At 41.2% G+C, this 16466-nt stretch overlaps 1 protein-coding gene across 4 annotated transcripts in view; it reads left to right on the top strand.

The window, feature by feature from the left end:
• The window catches only part of GLDC (glycine decarboxylase), a 90971-nt gene that overhangs the window by 48214 nt on the left and 26291 nt on the right, over window positions 1-16466 (top strand). For all 4 annotated transcript variants that reach the window (XM_070590130.1, XM_070590129.1, XM_070590132.1 and 1 more), the window contains 3 exons: window positions 516-600; window positions 773-814; window positions 1818-1960. In XM_070590130.1, the coding sequence (XP_070446231.1) occupies window positions 516-600; window positions 773-814; window positions 1818-1960 (270 nt within the window). The remainder of the gene's footprint in view (window positions 1-515; window positions 601-772; window positions 815-1817; window positions 1961-16466) is intronic.

Below are 16466 nucleotides of genomic sequence, written 5' to 3'. Positions count from 1 at the left end.
GTGGGACTTCTGCGTTGTGTACTGTGGCTTGAGGATGCAGTAGAGAGCGGCTTCTGACTCTGACTGTGATACGGCCTGGGTTATTGTGGCTCACCTGTGGCTGAATTATAAATCATTGTCGTGAGGATCTCCGTCCTGGCCCAAGTCCTGACCAAAGCACACTTTATTTCCTGGTGGCTCTGCTCCCTTGGCACTGTCACCCTTAATTCTGCTTGTCAAGAAAAGGGAGTTTGGATGCATAGTTGCCAGGCTGAAGTTCATACCCAGGAACTCAACATCCTCTTCTTCCCCACCTTCCTCTCCTGCTCACGGGCGGCTTCTTTTCCCAGGCATCCTCTGAGATTCATGAGGGTTCCCTGCCCTTCCCTCTGATGCATTGTTGTCATGTTGCCCATGGCCCAGTTTCATCTGTATGTTGAAGGTAGACCTCAGTGTGTCCTATCTTCCCAGAAGCTGAATATGGACTCTTACTTATCTCATTTTATTGGGCCTAAGCATGTGTTTTGTGTTCACAGCTATCACTCAGAAACAAATATTGTCCGATATATGAAGAAATTGGAAAACAAAGACATTTCCCTTGTTCATAGCATGATTCCGCTGGTAATTGTTGCCTTTATTCTCATTTCCATTCCCACCCTGATCCCACCTCTTTGGGTTGCATCTGATATGCTGTAAGAGGGATGAAGGGGTGACCATGCGGGGAGATCGGAGGGCTGATGGATGGACCATGGGAAATCACTAATGTGATACATTTTGGATGTGCTTCTTAAAGGGCTCCTGCACCATGAAGCTCAACAGCTCATCTGAACTCGCGGTAAGTAGGTCTATTAAGAGGGAACTTAGTAGGGCAGTGTTCTGGCTTGTACGTGAGCAGATAACTAGACAAAGCTACTGGGACTGTGATTTACGAACTACTTTAATAATCTTTTACCTTGCTATTCCACAATCTTGGGAGAAACCCTAATTTTATCACAACTTGACCATTTAAATTTATGAGTAAAATTATTTTTAAAAACATTAAAATAATTAAATGTATAGTATTTATGTCTTCCTCCCCCACCCACCCCCTTTATTATTATTTTTTAAAAACCTGCCATGTTAAAAGCTTTAATTTTTATTAATTTGTAGTTGTTATCCTCAGATAGAATTAAGAACCTTAAGCCTTCTCTCTAGAAATCCATTCACAGTGTCAGAAGCGTAGAGATTTGAGGTTTAATTTATTTCTTGTGTCAACAGAAGATTTGTGTAACCTGCTGTTGTCGTTGGTAAGTATTCGTACTAGGCTAGGATCCATTTTAGCAAATGCATCTTGTTCCTTTATTCTGTAGGGTTATTCTGATGTGACAAATCACATTGGGCAAAGGAAATCATTTTATATTGTAATAGGAAGATTTTCCTCATTTCCGCATTCCTTTATGTTGGTGTCTTCTTCTTCTTAATGAAAACAGAGAATAATACATGTGCTTTGTAAGAGTTTGAGTAAACCATACCTGAAACACCTCTTTGGGTTTCATGAATATAAATCTATTTTCAGGCCATTTTGTTCCTGAAAAGATAGAAAAAGCTTATATTTTTGTATAAGTTCCTTTCCTGGTCTCTGTGACCCACTTGTAAAATGAAGATAGTAATAGTATTTGCCTCATAAGATTGTGATGAGACTTAAATGAATGAATATATTTAAAATGCTTAGAACAGTGCCTGGCACATAGTCAGCATTTTTTGTGTTAGCTATTGCTATCATCATTATCATCAAAGTTCTTATTATTACTATTACAATATGTACATATGCGTATGTTTTCTCCTCTCTTGCTCTTCAGCCTATCACATGGGAAGAATTCGCAAACATCCACCCCTTTGTGCCTCTGGACCAAGCTCAAGGGTACCAGCAGCTTTTCCAAGAGCTTGAGAAGGATTTGTGTGAACTCACAGGCTATGACCGAATCTCTTTTCAGCCTAACAGGTAAGAGGAATTCTGTTGTTTCACTTGTCAGTTACATAACATGCACCCCAAAACTTAGAGGCTCAAAATGAGAATTTATTATTTCATATCAGTCTGTGAGTTGAGTGGACAGTTCCACTCCACTGGGGTGGATACTAGAAGCTTCAAAGCGGCTTCATTCACATATCTGGCAAGTTAGTGATGGGCAGTTGGCTGGGAGCTCCGGTGAGGATGTTGACCAGGACCTTTTTTCTTCTTCCTGTGGACCTCTCCATGTAGTTGCTTGAGCATCCTCCCAGCATGACGTCTGGGTTCAAAGTGGAGTGTTCCAAGATGAAAGGATGGGGAAACTGCAAACCTCTTAAGGCCCAGACAGCATCACTTCCAGAGCATTCTGTCTTTTAAAGTAGGGCCAGCCCAGATTGAATGTGGAAGGGGACAACACACAGTGTGAATTTTGAGAGTTGTGGTTCATTGTGGGCCATCCTCAGAAACCAACTTTGGTATGGTTTAGCTTTAGTTAACCAGCTTTGGACAGGTGTAACTACTATACCTATCAATGACGTAGCTTAAGAATTAGAATCAAGCACACATGTTAATTCCTAACAAACAGCAATGTCTCAATCTAGTAGGGCTGGGATAACCTGGATCTTGGTTTATTTGAAAGTTCCTTCCCCACTTCCCCTTGGTCTTTGTGTATAAAGTAAAAACTTTGAAGAACAGTGATTTTCAAAAGCAGAGGGCTCTAGGGACATCTCCTGGGTACTTGTTAAAAATACAAATTCCTGGGCCCCGGTGCAGACCTACTGATCATAATCTCCACGGCTTGAGACAAGGAATATTTTTAAGAAGGAATTAAGTGATTTTGATACACAGCCAATTTGGAATCCACTGGATTTGTCATCTCTCTGTCTTCATGGGAATAGATGGATAGATAGGTAGACAGACAGATGGAGACACGTTTTAAGTGTATGAGTTAACATCTTAGGATACCTTTAGAAGAGGACTCACCTATCTACCCTGAGGTTCTCTACCTCACACCACTCAAAGTGGGTTCTCCACCAGCAGCCTCAGCATTGGCATCACCTAGGAGCTTGTTAGAAATGTGCAGCTTCTATTTCAAGATACAAAAGTCAGGCTCAGACCCAGTGGCCTAGTGGTTAAATTCAGCATGCTCCACTTTGGCAGCCTGGGTTCAGTTCCTGGGTGCAGACCTACACCACTTGTCTATCTGTGGCCATGCTGTGGCTGTGGCTCACAAACAAAAAGAAGAAGATTGGCAATGGATGTTAGTTCAGGGCAAATCTTCCTCAGCAAAAAAAAGGAAAAAAAGATGAAAAATCAGATGATTTTAAAACAGATTCACTTATTGTCTCACTTTCTGAGACAGAAAGTAATCAGATCTTAATCAGATATAATCAAGCTCTACCTGCTGTTTGGCAACACAGGTTACCCAGCAAAACCATGCACTTTATAAAAACAATATGCCCTATACAATACAGACCTTTCAGGAATAGGGCATATGGCAAATGAAAGGACACAGAGCTTTTTAATAATAGTCCCTCAAAACCTCATCTGACAAATAGGAAGAAACTGACATTCATGGAAGTTAGGGTTTAGTGCACCTTCATTAAAACGTCATCATTCAGCTTTTATTTTTTTTAAGTAAGGGAGGAACCTAGTGAATTTTTAACTTGAGGCAGTAAGACATTTGCTAAATGTAGAAAATAAAGAAACTTCGCCCTCTAGTGATGGAATATGATCACATCTTCTGTGTCATATTGGAGAGTACTTTTTCAAGACTATTTTAATTCTGTCATTAGCTCTTATAGTAAATTGAGGTCCCAGCCAGGGTCCCCAGAAGGCTGACCTAAGAATGAGGAGGCTTGCCTTCCCTTCAAGCAGTGGGTCCCAACCCTGGCTGGAAATTAGACTCACGTGGTGAGTTTATAAAAATCCCGATGTCCAGATCACAGTCCCAGATGAACTCCTAACCTCAGTGGGGAAAGATGGGAGTGAAGGGAGGGACCCAGGCAGGAGTATGTCTTTACAGCTCCCCAGCTGATTCCAACTTGCAGCCAAGGTTGGGAACCACTGTCTCAGAAGTTTCTCTGTTGTTTTCCTCAGGATAGCTGGTGTTTTTCTCTGTCCTGCTCTCATTCTTAGGATTGACAGAGAGATTCAGTACCCCATCTCAGTCTTGCAGGAGGGAAAAGATCTTTCTCAGGATGTGGTTCCTGGCAGTGATGTCTTCCCCACCTCCAAAGATTCCTAGATATAACACTCATTCCCAAGAGCTGATTTGAGAGTGATGGGGGCTGTGCACAAAGTTTGGGCTCAGATGAAGGATACTTCTTGTCCTGAGCAGAGGCTGCTGTGACAGATGGGAAAATGCCTTATTCTTTGTTGGGAAAATACAGGGGCCAGGCTTCCACTGAGTGAGGCAATTTGATGTCCTCATTTGGGGAAAAGAGGAAGGGATGCACCACATATTCTATGTGTGAATGATTTTATTTTTAGCTTGTTACAACCCTATCTTGGTTTATTTGTGCTAATCTTCTCTCCATAAGTAGATTATAAATTCCAGGTCTTATAATCTTTTTAGATTCTAGGCCTTATAATTCCTCTACCACAGGGCTAATTACTTATTGGTTAATTCATCATGATTTATTGCTGGCTAGTGTCCACTCACATCTAAGGAACTGATGTAGGCTTCCTATTTTTTGTAAGACACTTGATCCCTCTGTACAGAGGAAGAATTTAGTGTACCATGTCAGCCATGAAGTTATGCTCATAAAATAAAGGGCACAGCCACAATTATCATCAAGGGACCGTTTCCCGGTGTTTTCATTACCTGACTAATTGGAGTTGGTCAGTATGTCTAGAGAGTTCCAGAGTCTAGTCACCAAAAAGTTTGGAATCTAAATGTTTCCTTTCCTATTTTGTTATTTTATGAAATTTAAAAGATAAGTATGGCAAACTTTTTAGGAAGTGGCATTTGTAATATTTTGCAACTCGAAAATTTTTTTGTTGTGATAAAATATACATAACATGAAATTTACCGTTTTACCATTTTTAACTGTACAGTTCAGTGGCATTAAGTATGTTCACATTGTTGTGCAACTGTCACCACCGTCCATCTCTAGAACTTTATCTTCCTAAATTGAAGCTCTGTCCCCATTAAACAATAGCTCTGCATTTCTCCCTTACCCCAGCTCCTGGCAACCAGCGTTCTACTTTCTGTCTATATTAATTTGTCTACTCTAGGTACTTCATACAAGTGCAATCATACAGTATTTGTCCTTTTGTGTCTGGCTTATTTCACTTAGCATAATGTCTTCAAGGTTCATCCATGTTGTAGCACGTGTCAGAATTTCCTTCCTTTTTAAGGCTAATATCCCATTGTATATATGTAACACATTTTGCTTATCCATTCATCCATTGATGGACATTTGGGTTGTTTCCACCTTTTGGCTATTGTAAATAATGCTGCAATGAACATTGGTATACAAATATCTGTTTGAGACCCTGCTTTCAATTCTTTGGGGTATATATTTAGAGGCAGAATTGCTGGATCCTATGGTAATTGTATGTTTAATCTGTTTTTCTTTTTCTTTTTCTCTCCAAATCCCCCCAGTACATAGTTGTTTATTTTAGTTGTGGGTCTTTCTAGTTGTGGCATGTGGGATGCTGCCTCAGCATGGCCTGATGAGCGGTGCCATGTCCACACCTAGGATCCAAACCAGCGAAACCCTGGGCCGCCGAAGCGGAACGTGCAAGCTTAACCACTTGGCCACAGGGCTGGCCCCTCTGTTTAATTTTTTGAGGAACTGCCATACTGTTTTACACTTCTACACAGAGGAATAGATGGAAAGAGGTATATGAAGAGATGGGCACTGAAATAGAGGCATAGATGGAAAGAGGTATATGAAGAGATGGGCACTGAAATAGAGGCATAGATGGAAAGAGGTATATGAAGAGATGGACACTCAAATAGTCATAGGTAACACTTCAGGTGATTTTACTTTTTGTCCTTATGCTTTTTCAGATTACTGAAAATTTTTTTTAACCGTGATATATGTCATCATCCAATCCAAAAAAGAAGTTATTTTTATTGTGGGGAACATGCATATTTTGAAACAACTAAATGCGTGGTAAGATGCTTACAGATTCCTTTCCCCTTTGAGTTCTCCGGATCTTAGAGGGCTTCTGCATCAGCTGATGGCATGATGAGGTCAGCTTTGAAGCTTGCCCTGGGGTTGGAGGCAGACTTCAGCCTTCCTTTGCAGCAACTCAGTACTCAGACAAAAAGTGAGGGAGGCTGGAGACATAGGGCAAAGGAGCCAAGCTCAGTTCTAGCTCTGTAGAGTAGAATAATATTTAACATCGAGTGGACTTGAAATACAACTATCTGGTTCTAAAATGCCTCGGTAGGAGAGCTGCAATTTTCAGGCATGAACCTGAACGTTTCTGCAAGGGGCCCCGATGGCTCTGCCTTGTCTTTGCTGCTGGGCCCTTCCATCCTGTCTTCAGATCCCGTAGGTTCTCTGTTATGCTCACGGAAGGCTTTTACAAATCCTTCTGTTTTTCTCTAATAGTTCCTGCCTAGGTATAGACTGCCACAAGGCCTTTCTCTTCAGTGGGTTTTTTTCTCAGAGGGAAATCAGCTCACAAGATAGGTTAGAACCTAGAATAGCTGAGGGCCCCGACGTCTGTTGTGGGGCTTCTCTCTAGGGGTGTAGGGTTCTCTCCTCTACAGCAAGTAAGGGGATGCTGCATTATTGATTTGATTGAGGTTTGAGGAATGGATAATAAAGGATTTTATAACCATAAATTGTGGCATAAAATTTTTGATTCATGTAGCCAAGCCTTCACTTGGTCTTTCTATTTTCTGGGATAGTTGGATCCCAAAGCTGTTTAAAGGACTTGAAACAAAAATGTCAAGAAACTTGTCCCCATTCTCCTATTTATTTGCTCAATCTACAAACCCAGAGAGCACTTCCACCTTGGTGGAGAGCATAGCCAAATAATATTTAAGTACGTTTCCATTTCCTACTGTGCCCAGCTCGGCTTGCTTCTGCTTGTTCCCCATAAGGCTGTGACACTCTTAAAATCATTCAGCGGCTCACAAGTACATTCTAGGAATTGCTGAGTTAGAATTATAATGCAATGTTTAAGGAAGACAAAAACAGTAATTAACACCTTCCAAGGATATCTAAAGTGAAAGACAAGCTGGAATTATTAGCTCACTTGGCTTATAAGAGTGAGGAAGTTGTTTTTATCTTTAAAAGCTGCAAACTGTAATCTTGAATGTAGATAGATCTGGCAGTTGCTTTCCCAGAATCTCCTCCAGGCAAGGTTCTTAAACGAAGGTGTGAATAGGGCATAATCAATGGCTCTCAAGCTTGATTATGCATGAGAATCACCTGGGGGCTTGTTAAATTGCTAAACCTCGCTGCCAGTTTCTGATTCAGGAAGTCTGTGTTGGGGCCTGAGAATCTGCATTTCTAACAAATTCCCCGGTGCTGCTACTGTGCTGCTTTGGCCATCGCACTGTGAAAACCACGAGAGTAGGGTTGCGGGGTTCTCAATGCTGGCTGCATATTGGAATTACCTGGGGATCCTTTGAAGAATACTGATGCCCTCCTCACCCCACAAATGAGGTACATCGGAATCTCCTCGGGGGGTGGAGCCCAGGCATCAGAGTTTTTAAAGAGCTCCTCAGGAGATTCTAATGTGCAGGGTTGGGTTGGAGAGTATGTTGCTCTGGAGGAACACCAAAGAGGAAGGCTTAGTTAGATGACCGATATCTTCCAGTGGAGGGAACTTTGAAACTGGCCTTTGAAGGCCAATCCACCACCATCATGTGCATAATAGAATAGTTTACAGCAAGGAGAGTCAAACACCTGATAATTGCCATCTCCCTCTCCTCCCTTCCTGAGCTCACAGTAGACATCACTGATTGGCTTTAATATGACTGATGCCATTGATCATCTCTATTATGCTTTCCTGCTGAGCCTCGTGCAGCTTCAGATCCTCCCCTACTGAGAGCTCTGGGAGGCCAGATATCAGAGACCCTCTCTGATTAGGTACTGATTTCCCAAAGAAACACTCAGAATGCCAGAAAGAAGAGAAAGAAGGGTGAAGGATGAAGGATGAAGAAAGCCAACTTTGGGGAAATAGAAAGCAACAAGGAGAAGAACCTCCCTTCCCCCAATTTCCTTAACTCTCAAAAGTATATTTTGATTTTTGCAGTTTGTAAGGCTTTGGAGCAATGATTCTCACACTTTGTGCACCCCCCAGAATTTCTGACTTGGTAGGCCTGAGGCAGGCCGAGAATTTGCATTTCTAACAAGTTCCCAGGTGACACTGGTGCTATTGCTTGGCGAGTTTGAGAGCCACTGCTTTGAGGTAGTCTTCAGGTATCAGAAAGGTCAGAGCAAGTGGATCTATCCAGATGTTTCTTGACCAGAATTCAAAGGTTAAGTATAGAATTTAGTTTATGTCAAATTAGATACAGATTGGTAAGAACATTCCAGAATGACGTATTGAGGGGTCTCTATTTTAAGCTCATAGAAGTTGAGACCCAGGTATTGTTGAGGTATGCAACAAAGAGTTAGACTGATTAAAATCCTATTGCTTCCAAGGTATGTGTATGGTAAATTATCAGTCACCCTGTAGATTCCACCCTTAAGACAGGAGTCAGCACCAGTTTTTACCTTATGTTCTTGGGAGTGCTCTTACGAGGTTGCCATGAACTGAAGCGGGTTGTTTCCTTGCAGTAGCTGTTTTGATGATTTTACTGCGATCGGTTTTACCATAACATCAGTTTCTTAGCTAATCTTTCACTTGGGTCATTTTTGTTCCTGACTACTTGGTGGTGTTTTTAAAGTAAAGAAGGGTTTGGATGAGGGGGAGTTTAGCATCAAAATCTCCAACATCAAAACATTATATATCACAAACAATAATTACTAGTGTTTCTTTCTGGAGAGTGAGACTGGGAAGAATGGGAGGAGGTTGCTTTTTTTACCTTAAGCTTCATACTCTTCTTCACTGATGCAAAATTTCTTATCATATGGATTTATTACTTTTATAATAAATATTCAAATTTACCTGTGAGAATTAGGTGGCATCCCCATGTGACAGATGAGGCAACTAAGATCCAGAGGAGTAATCTTCTCGGGGTCAGACTGCTTGAAAAGGGACAGCAGATCGAGGAGATCTTGCATATGAGAGGCAGGAGAAACTCCAGGATGGCCATCTCTTTGTTAGACCTGCCTAGGAATGAGTGACTTTAAGATGCTGTGTTGTAGGGGAGATTTAATTATACTCCCTATGTAAGGCTTCCTGGTTGCAATAACAGAAAATGGGTTGGACTAACTTAAACGGGAAAGCAGTTTACAGGGATGATGTTAGGTGCTTCGCAGAACTGATGGAAAAGCTGGAGAATGGGGCTTCAGAAGTGACCAAGACCCAAGGGATGCTGGCAGCAGAGAACTCCAGGGCAGAGTCACCACCACCACTATGGAAAATCTGTGACTGTCCCATTCTTTGGGTCACTCCCTCCGGATTCATGAAGTCCCAGGCTGGAGTATCCAATGGGCTGAGACTGGGTCACATGTCCAACACCTGTTAATGAGTAGTGATTGGGAATATCTGATCCCTTTTCACATCTATAGGGTGATTTAGGACCCTCTCTTTCCCCAAGACTCACACAAAAGGGAAAATTCCCCCAAACAGTAAGAGAACCAAAAGGCTGTACATTCCCACATACACCCCCACAAAAACAGCAACAATGAAACCCCAGCAAATCTCCAACATCCTCAAGTAAACTCTTCCTTTATATTTCTAAGCTCATTCACCTGTTTGATCATCACAGCACCATTTTCTAATTGGGCATTCTTTGTTTTTTACTCTTTGTTGGATATGTCGTTTGCAGATATTTTTCTCCCAGTCTGTAGCTTGTCTTTTCATCCTTTTAATAGGATCTTTTGCAGAGCAAAAGTTTTTAATTATGATGAAGTGCAATTTATCAGTTTTTCCTTTTATGAATCATGCTTTTGATTTCAAGTCAAAGAACTCTTTGCCTAGCCCAAGATTCCAAAGATTTTCTTCAGTTTATTCCTAAAAGTTTTATATTTTTGTGGTTTACATTTAAATCCATGACCCATTTCAAGATAATTTTTGTATAAGTTGTGAGATGTAGGTTGACCTATGACTGTCTAATGGCTCCAGCACTATTTGCTGAAGAGGCTCTCTTTCCTCCATTGAACTGCTTTTGCAGCTTTGTCAGAAATCAGCTGGGTTTACTTCTGTGAATCTATTTATGGTTTCTGTACTCTATTCCATTGATCTACATGTCTGTCCCTCCACCAGTAACATACAATCTTTATTTCTGTAGCTACATAGTAAGTCTTGGCATCGGATAGACTGATTCCACTCACTTCCTTCTTTTTCATAAGGTAGCTGTTCCAGTTACTTTGCCTTAACATACAAATTTTAGAATAATCTTGTTTATACCTACAAAAATCTTGGTTTTATTGGATAATGATGTAATTTTACCTTCCAAATGTTACACTTTTTACAATGGGCTAGATGCTAAACATTATAGATTTTATAGATGGCTGAAGGGAAACAATTCACTTCATATTTAAATTTACAATTTCTCTCTCATAAAAGAACTGCTTTTCATGAAAAATGACTTTTTAAATGTAACAAAATATTTTTTTAAAAACTTAAGAAACTTCTTAGGAGGTTCGAATATTATTAGAAATAAAATAGGCCTATTGACTTATAAATAGCTTAAAAGAAATCTTCTCTGAAATCGCACACTAAATGTAGCCATCAGTGTGCAAACTATAACGGTGTGTTAAAAACTATAAAATGATTTTCAGGGGCCGGCCCGGTGGCACAGCTGTTAAGTGTGCACGTTCTGCTTCGGCAGCCCGGGGTTTGCCACTTCAGATCCCGGGTGCAGATATGGCACCACTTGGCGAGCCATGCTGTGGCAGGCGTCCCATGTATAAAGTAGAGGAAGATGGGCATGGATGTTAGCTCAGGGCCTGTCTTCCTCAGCAAAAAAAGAGGAGGATTAGCAGCAGATGTTAGCTCAGGGCTAATCTTCCTCAAAAAAAAGGAAAGTAAAAAAAGAAAGACAAAAAAAAGATTTTCAGAAGAATAACTAGAGAAAATTAAACAAGAATAGATCTAGTAAAACTAACTAGATACTTGATAATTCAAATAAATGTATAAATCTTAAATTAATGGTACCAAACTTTAAAAATGTGAGGATCCACAACATAATTATTTTCTTTAGGGCACATTTTTAACACCTTTTGTTAATACATATATATAAAGGCAACATCCTACTTGAGAACACAAATACTGTTTTCTCAGTACAGTTACGCTATAATTCAATAGGAGTTTTGGTGACTGCTAGGGTTCACCTTAAATCATGAATTACAGCATACTCTGCAGTATTGCAAAATGGGTTTTATGTTACTTTTTCATAAATATAAAAACCATGCAGAAATCTTTGTCTTAGAAACAGCAGCTACCGGGGCCAGCCCCCTGGTTGAGTGGTTAAGTTCGTATGCGCCGCTTCAGCAGCCTGGGGTTTCACAGCTTCAGATCCTGGGCGCAGACCTAGCACTGCTCATCAGCCCATGCTGAGGCGGCATCCCATATGCCACAAATAGAAGGACCCACAACTAAAAATACACATACAACTATGTGCTGGGGGGCTTTGGGGAGAAGAAGGAAAAATAAAATCTTAAAAAAAAAAGAAAAAGAAAAACCAGCAGCTACAATAATCCATCTCCAAATATTCCAAAGTAGCCAACTTCTGAGGAATTTCTTTTCTTTTTTTAAATCTTTATTTTGTTTTGTTTTTTGTGGAAGATTATCCCTGAGCTAACTGCTGGCAATCCTCCTCTTTTTGCTGAGGAAGACTGGCCCTGAGCTAACATCCGTGCCCATCTTCCTCTACTTTATACGTGGGACGCCTGCCACAGCATGGCTTGCCAAACGGTGCCATGTCCGCACCGGAGATCCCAACTGGTGAACCCCTGGCTGCCGAAGCAGAACGTGCGCACTTAACCGCTATGCCACCGGGCAGGCCCCTCTGAGGAATTTCTTATGGTGTCTATAAAGTCAGCCACCATATTCGTTAGGCAGAATAAAAAGGTTATTTCATGACTGGTCAAGGATGACTTCTATAGTCAGTGACAAACATGCAGAGTAACTGACCAAAATGCCTTCTGTACAGGATCAATTCATTTATAATCTTAATCTATGTTAAGTTTTATGCTTAAGAAGTGCTATACTTTCCACCCATTACTACTGGCCATGCATATTCTGCAAAATCATCTATAAGAGCAGGCCATGTTCCTTCCTCATCGTAGATAGATATATCATCTGCAATCATATTTCTAAAATCTAGCAGAAGGTTCCAAGTTTCTTTTGAGATTGATCTAGTGTGATGCCCCAATAAAAATTTGTTCCAAAGCTCTAAAAATTTAATGCTTCCAGCTAGAACTGAGTTGCAGGGTTTCTAAATCTCAACCTTTTTGTACAGGGTTCTTAGCAAAGGTAAAGGTAAAATGATGGTAATCTTTTTTTTTTTTTTAATTGCAGTAACATTGGATTATAACACTATATAGCTTTCAGGTGTACATCGCAATATATTTAAAATTCTGTGTAGATTACATCACGTTTCACCATCCAAAAACTAATTATAGTCCTTCACCACACATGTGAGCCTAATCAACCCTTTTGCCCTCCCCCCTCCTCCCTTGATGGTAATATTTGAAGTTTATTGTGTCCTTAAACCCTTGTTCTAATCTTTACAAAAGAGCTGAACTGTCACCCTAACCCTGTCATGCCATCTTCAAATTTCACTCCCCCTCTTTTTGCTAAATGCACATTGAGTAGCTGCCCTGAAATTCCCCACTTGTGATGAAAGACTGATGCTAATAGGGTCTAGGTTTAAATCATCACAAAACAGTTGAACCCCATTAACTCCAATTTATTTTCACCTTGTGGGTCATTGTATTTGTCATACTGTGGTTCTAGCTTCTTCTAGTCTGCTGGATTTCTTGTATATTCTTTGTAGAATGAGTCTGGGTTTTGAAAGAAGTTGTCTGCTGGTTGTCACTCATTCTGTGTTAAACGATAGAATATGTAGCAGTTCTTTCACCAGCCTGGGTAAGTGCCATGACTGGAGGGCCTTGTTTTCTAAGACAGTTTAAGTTTAAGTTTATGCTCACTTGGCACTTCTATGGGTCTGATGTTCCCTATCCACTGGCATCCTCCTCTCAGTGCCGGCTCTGCAGGTCCAGGCTACTAACCACTTGGTCTTAAACAGATGTCAGAAAACCACTATCCTTGCTGCCCCTCCACATGTAGTAGTTTTCTGATGGTCTCTCAATCTGGGTTATGCAGATAAGCATGTATTGTTCATAGTACTTTTCCACCAACAGGTGGCACTACTAATTCCGCTTATTTTAATAGCATCCCAGTAGTAAGCCTTGTGTGGCATTTAGAACATATCATTTACTCTCTTTGAGTTGAAACATAGCTGATTTTAATAGTACATAAGACAAAAACATCCAACATTCCTGATCAAGTCTTTAGCATATTGGCTTTCTCTTGGATCATTGCTCATAACTCCAGTCTCTTCCTTCATTCCTAGTGTAAGCACTTCGCTTTGTCTTCCAACAAAACAAGATGAATAAAAGTCATGAGAAAAACACAGAGGGAAAATATAAAGTGCATTTGTTGAGGTCTCTTACCTTGGGGGAAAAGATGACATTACTGTTGATTATCTGGGCTGGAGAGCGGAGCTCCATTTTGGACACATTTACTAAAAATCTATTGCAGACCTACCCCATACAGAGTACTGTTCTATGTATTCCCTAGATCCTACTCTCAAAGCTTACCCTCTAACTGAGAGAAGACAGGTATGCTCATGAGATGTGAGATCTGTAATAATTTTCAAGGTACTGCACATGTATAGGATGGTGTTATCAAAAGAGTGAGAAGAGCAAAATACTATGAGAGTTTGGCGGAGGTAAAGAATCATTCATTCATTCATTCAATATTTATTAAACATCCCCTATGTCAGTGTTCTTGGCATAGAAAACACAAGGTTGACCCTGAAAGGTAAGATTTCTGCCCTCTGAGGAGGTGTCATTTGAGCTGATGCTTAAATATTGATATGAAGCCAGATATGTGAAGATTTAGAAGAGGAGCTTTCTAAGCAGAAGGACCATCTAGTGTTAAAGCCCCAAGGCAGGAAGTGGCTTGATATGTTTCAGGGAAGGAAGAAGGCCTGGGGGTCTGGAGGGTGCTGAGCAAGGAGAAGATGGCAGAAGAAGAGATCAGTAGAAACCACAGATCATGTGGGGATTTGTAGGACATGATAAGAAGCTGGATTTGTGACTTTTGGGAAGGTTTTATACAAGAGGTGGAACTTGAGTTGGGACTACTTGAAGAATGGGTGGGGTTTGGCTGGTGAGAGGGGAAAAGGAGGGTTATCCAGGTTGAGGGTTGTGGACGTGCTCATCCAGATGCTGCGATAACCCATCTACAGTGCCTGAGTTGCAGAGTGGTCAGGGTTGCTGCATCGTTGATGCTGCTGCTGCTGCTGCAGATGATGACGAAGACAGTGATGATAGTAATGATAGTTGCAAGTACTCAAGGAGCATTTTCTTTGTGCCAGGCACTGTGATAAGCACTTTACAGTGGATCATCTCATTATTTATCACCTCTCCCCTACGAGATGGGTGCAATTATTATCCCCATTTCAGAGATGAGAACACAGAGGCACAGGGAAGCTAAGAAACTAGTGGCGTGAGTGGTTTGCTGAAGTGTGGCATATTCATTTTCCTGTTCTCAAAATAAAGAACATCAAATGAACTAGAACTTGTTTTTCAAAAGCCAGAAAAGGGGCTGGCCCAGTGGCGCAGCAGTTACGTGCGCATGTTCCACTTTGGCGTCCTGGGGTTCACCAGTTCTGATCCCGGGTACAGACACGGCACCACTTGGCAAGCCATGCTGTGGTAGGCATCCCACATATAAAGTAGAGGAAGATGGGCACAGATGTTAGCTCCAGGCCAGTCTTCCTCAGCAAAAAGAAAAAAGAGGAGGATTGGCAGCAGATGTTAGCTCAGGGCTAATCTTCCTCAAAAAAAAAAAAGAAAAGAAAAGAAAAGCCTGGAAAACAGAAGACCAGTGTTTGCCTCCTTCCCTGGAAGAGAAAGTAGAGAGAGGCAAAGCTCATTCAGTGTGGATGACAAGGAACTGGGTGCTCCAGGTCTTCGGGTCAGGCTTTCTTTTATGTATAGCTAAACCTCCTGGTTCTATCAATCAGACCAGGGTTCTGTGAAGGAAAACCAGTGTTTGCTCCCTCGACTCTCAATCATTTGGGAAGCACAGCCTACTCAGAGGAACAGCACTGCTGACAAGAGAAGCACGTGACTCCTTGAGACAGGTCAACTTGTACCAAAGTCTGCGCCTGTCACCGTTGGTCGTTTGGGCACGTGATACTCTGACCTCAGTTTCTTCATGTGTAAGATGGGGATGATGGTACCTACCTCATGGGGGTATTGGGAGGATTAAATAGGATGATGTAAAATGCTTGGTGGTGACATCAGCGACAGCAATGGCTACCATTTACCTGTGCTTTCTCAGTGCAGAGTGCCTGGTAAGTAGGAAGTGCTTAATTAATAGAACAGTTTATACTTATTATTATTATTATTATCATTAGTTAGCTCATCTAGCCTCTTCTATTGCTCAGTGGTTTCCATCCTATGGAAATCACCACTTTCCTTCTTTCTCCAGCCAGGCTCTAAGCGCTTCACCCCCAGATGTTTCCCTATTTTCTATTCTCTCCTCATGCTGAGCCTTAAGTCAATTCTGCTGTCTCTTGATGCCAAACTATTAATGCTCCTATACTAGTTTGCAAACATTTCCAATCCAAATGGTGCCAACGTTCTCTCAAAAAAATTTTTCCAGGGGCCAGCCCTGTAGCTGAGTGGTTAAGTTCACGTGTTCCACTTCGGTGGCCCAGGGTTTTGCCAGTTTGGATCCTGGGCACAGACCTAGCACCACTCATCCAAGCCATGCTGAGGTGGCGTCCCACATAGCACAACTAGAAGGACCTACAACGAGAATACACAGCTATGTAGTGAGGGGCTTTGGGGAGAAGAAGAAAAAAAGATTGGCAACACATGTTAGCTCAGGGCCAATCTTAAAAAAAAAAATTTCCAACGCTCAAAATTTTAGCTTTTAGTTTAGAAATAAAAGGAAGTTTATCTAATTTATTCTTAAGTCTTGTGCTTTTCGAATATGATCTCAATATTACCGGGTGACCAGAGGGATGAAGGCCAAAACCACTGGGCCCTCCACAGAGTCGGAAGATGTTGTAATTTTGCGAAATGGAGGACATATGCGTTTTGAATGGGATTAAAAAACCTATTACTCACTTCCCTTTTCTTCCTGCAGAGAGTACTGAGAACATTAAGTA

Source organism: Equus przewalskii, chromosome 22, assembly GCF_037783145.1.
Source record: "Equus przewalskii isolate Varuska chromosome 22, EquPr2, whole genome shotgun sequence".
Classification (NCBI taxonomy): domain Eukaryota; kingdom Metazoa; phylum Chordata; class Mammalia; order Perissodactyla; family Equidae; genus Equus; species Equus przewalskii.
Note: the sequence above shows the minus strand (reverse complement) of the source record. Positions and strands in the feature narration are given on the sequence as shown.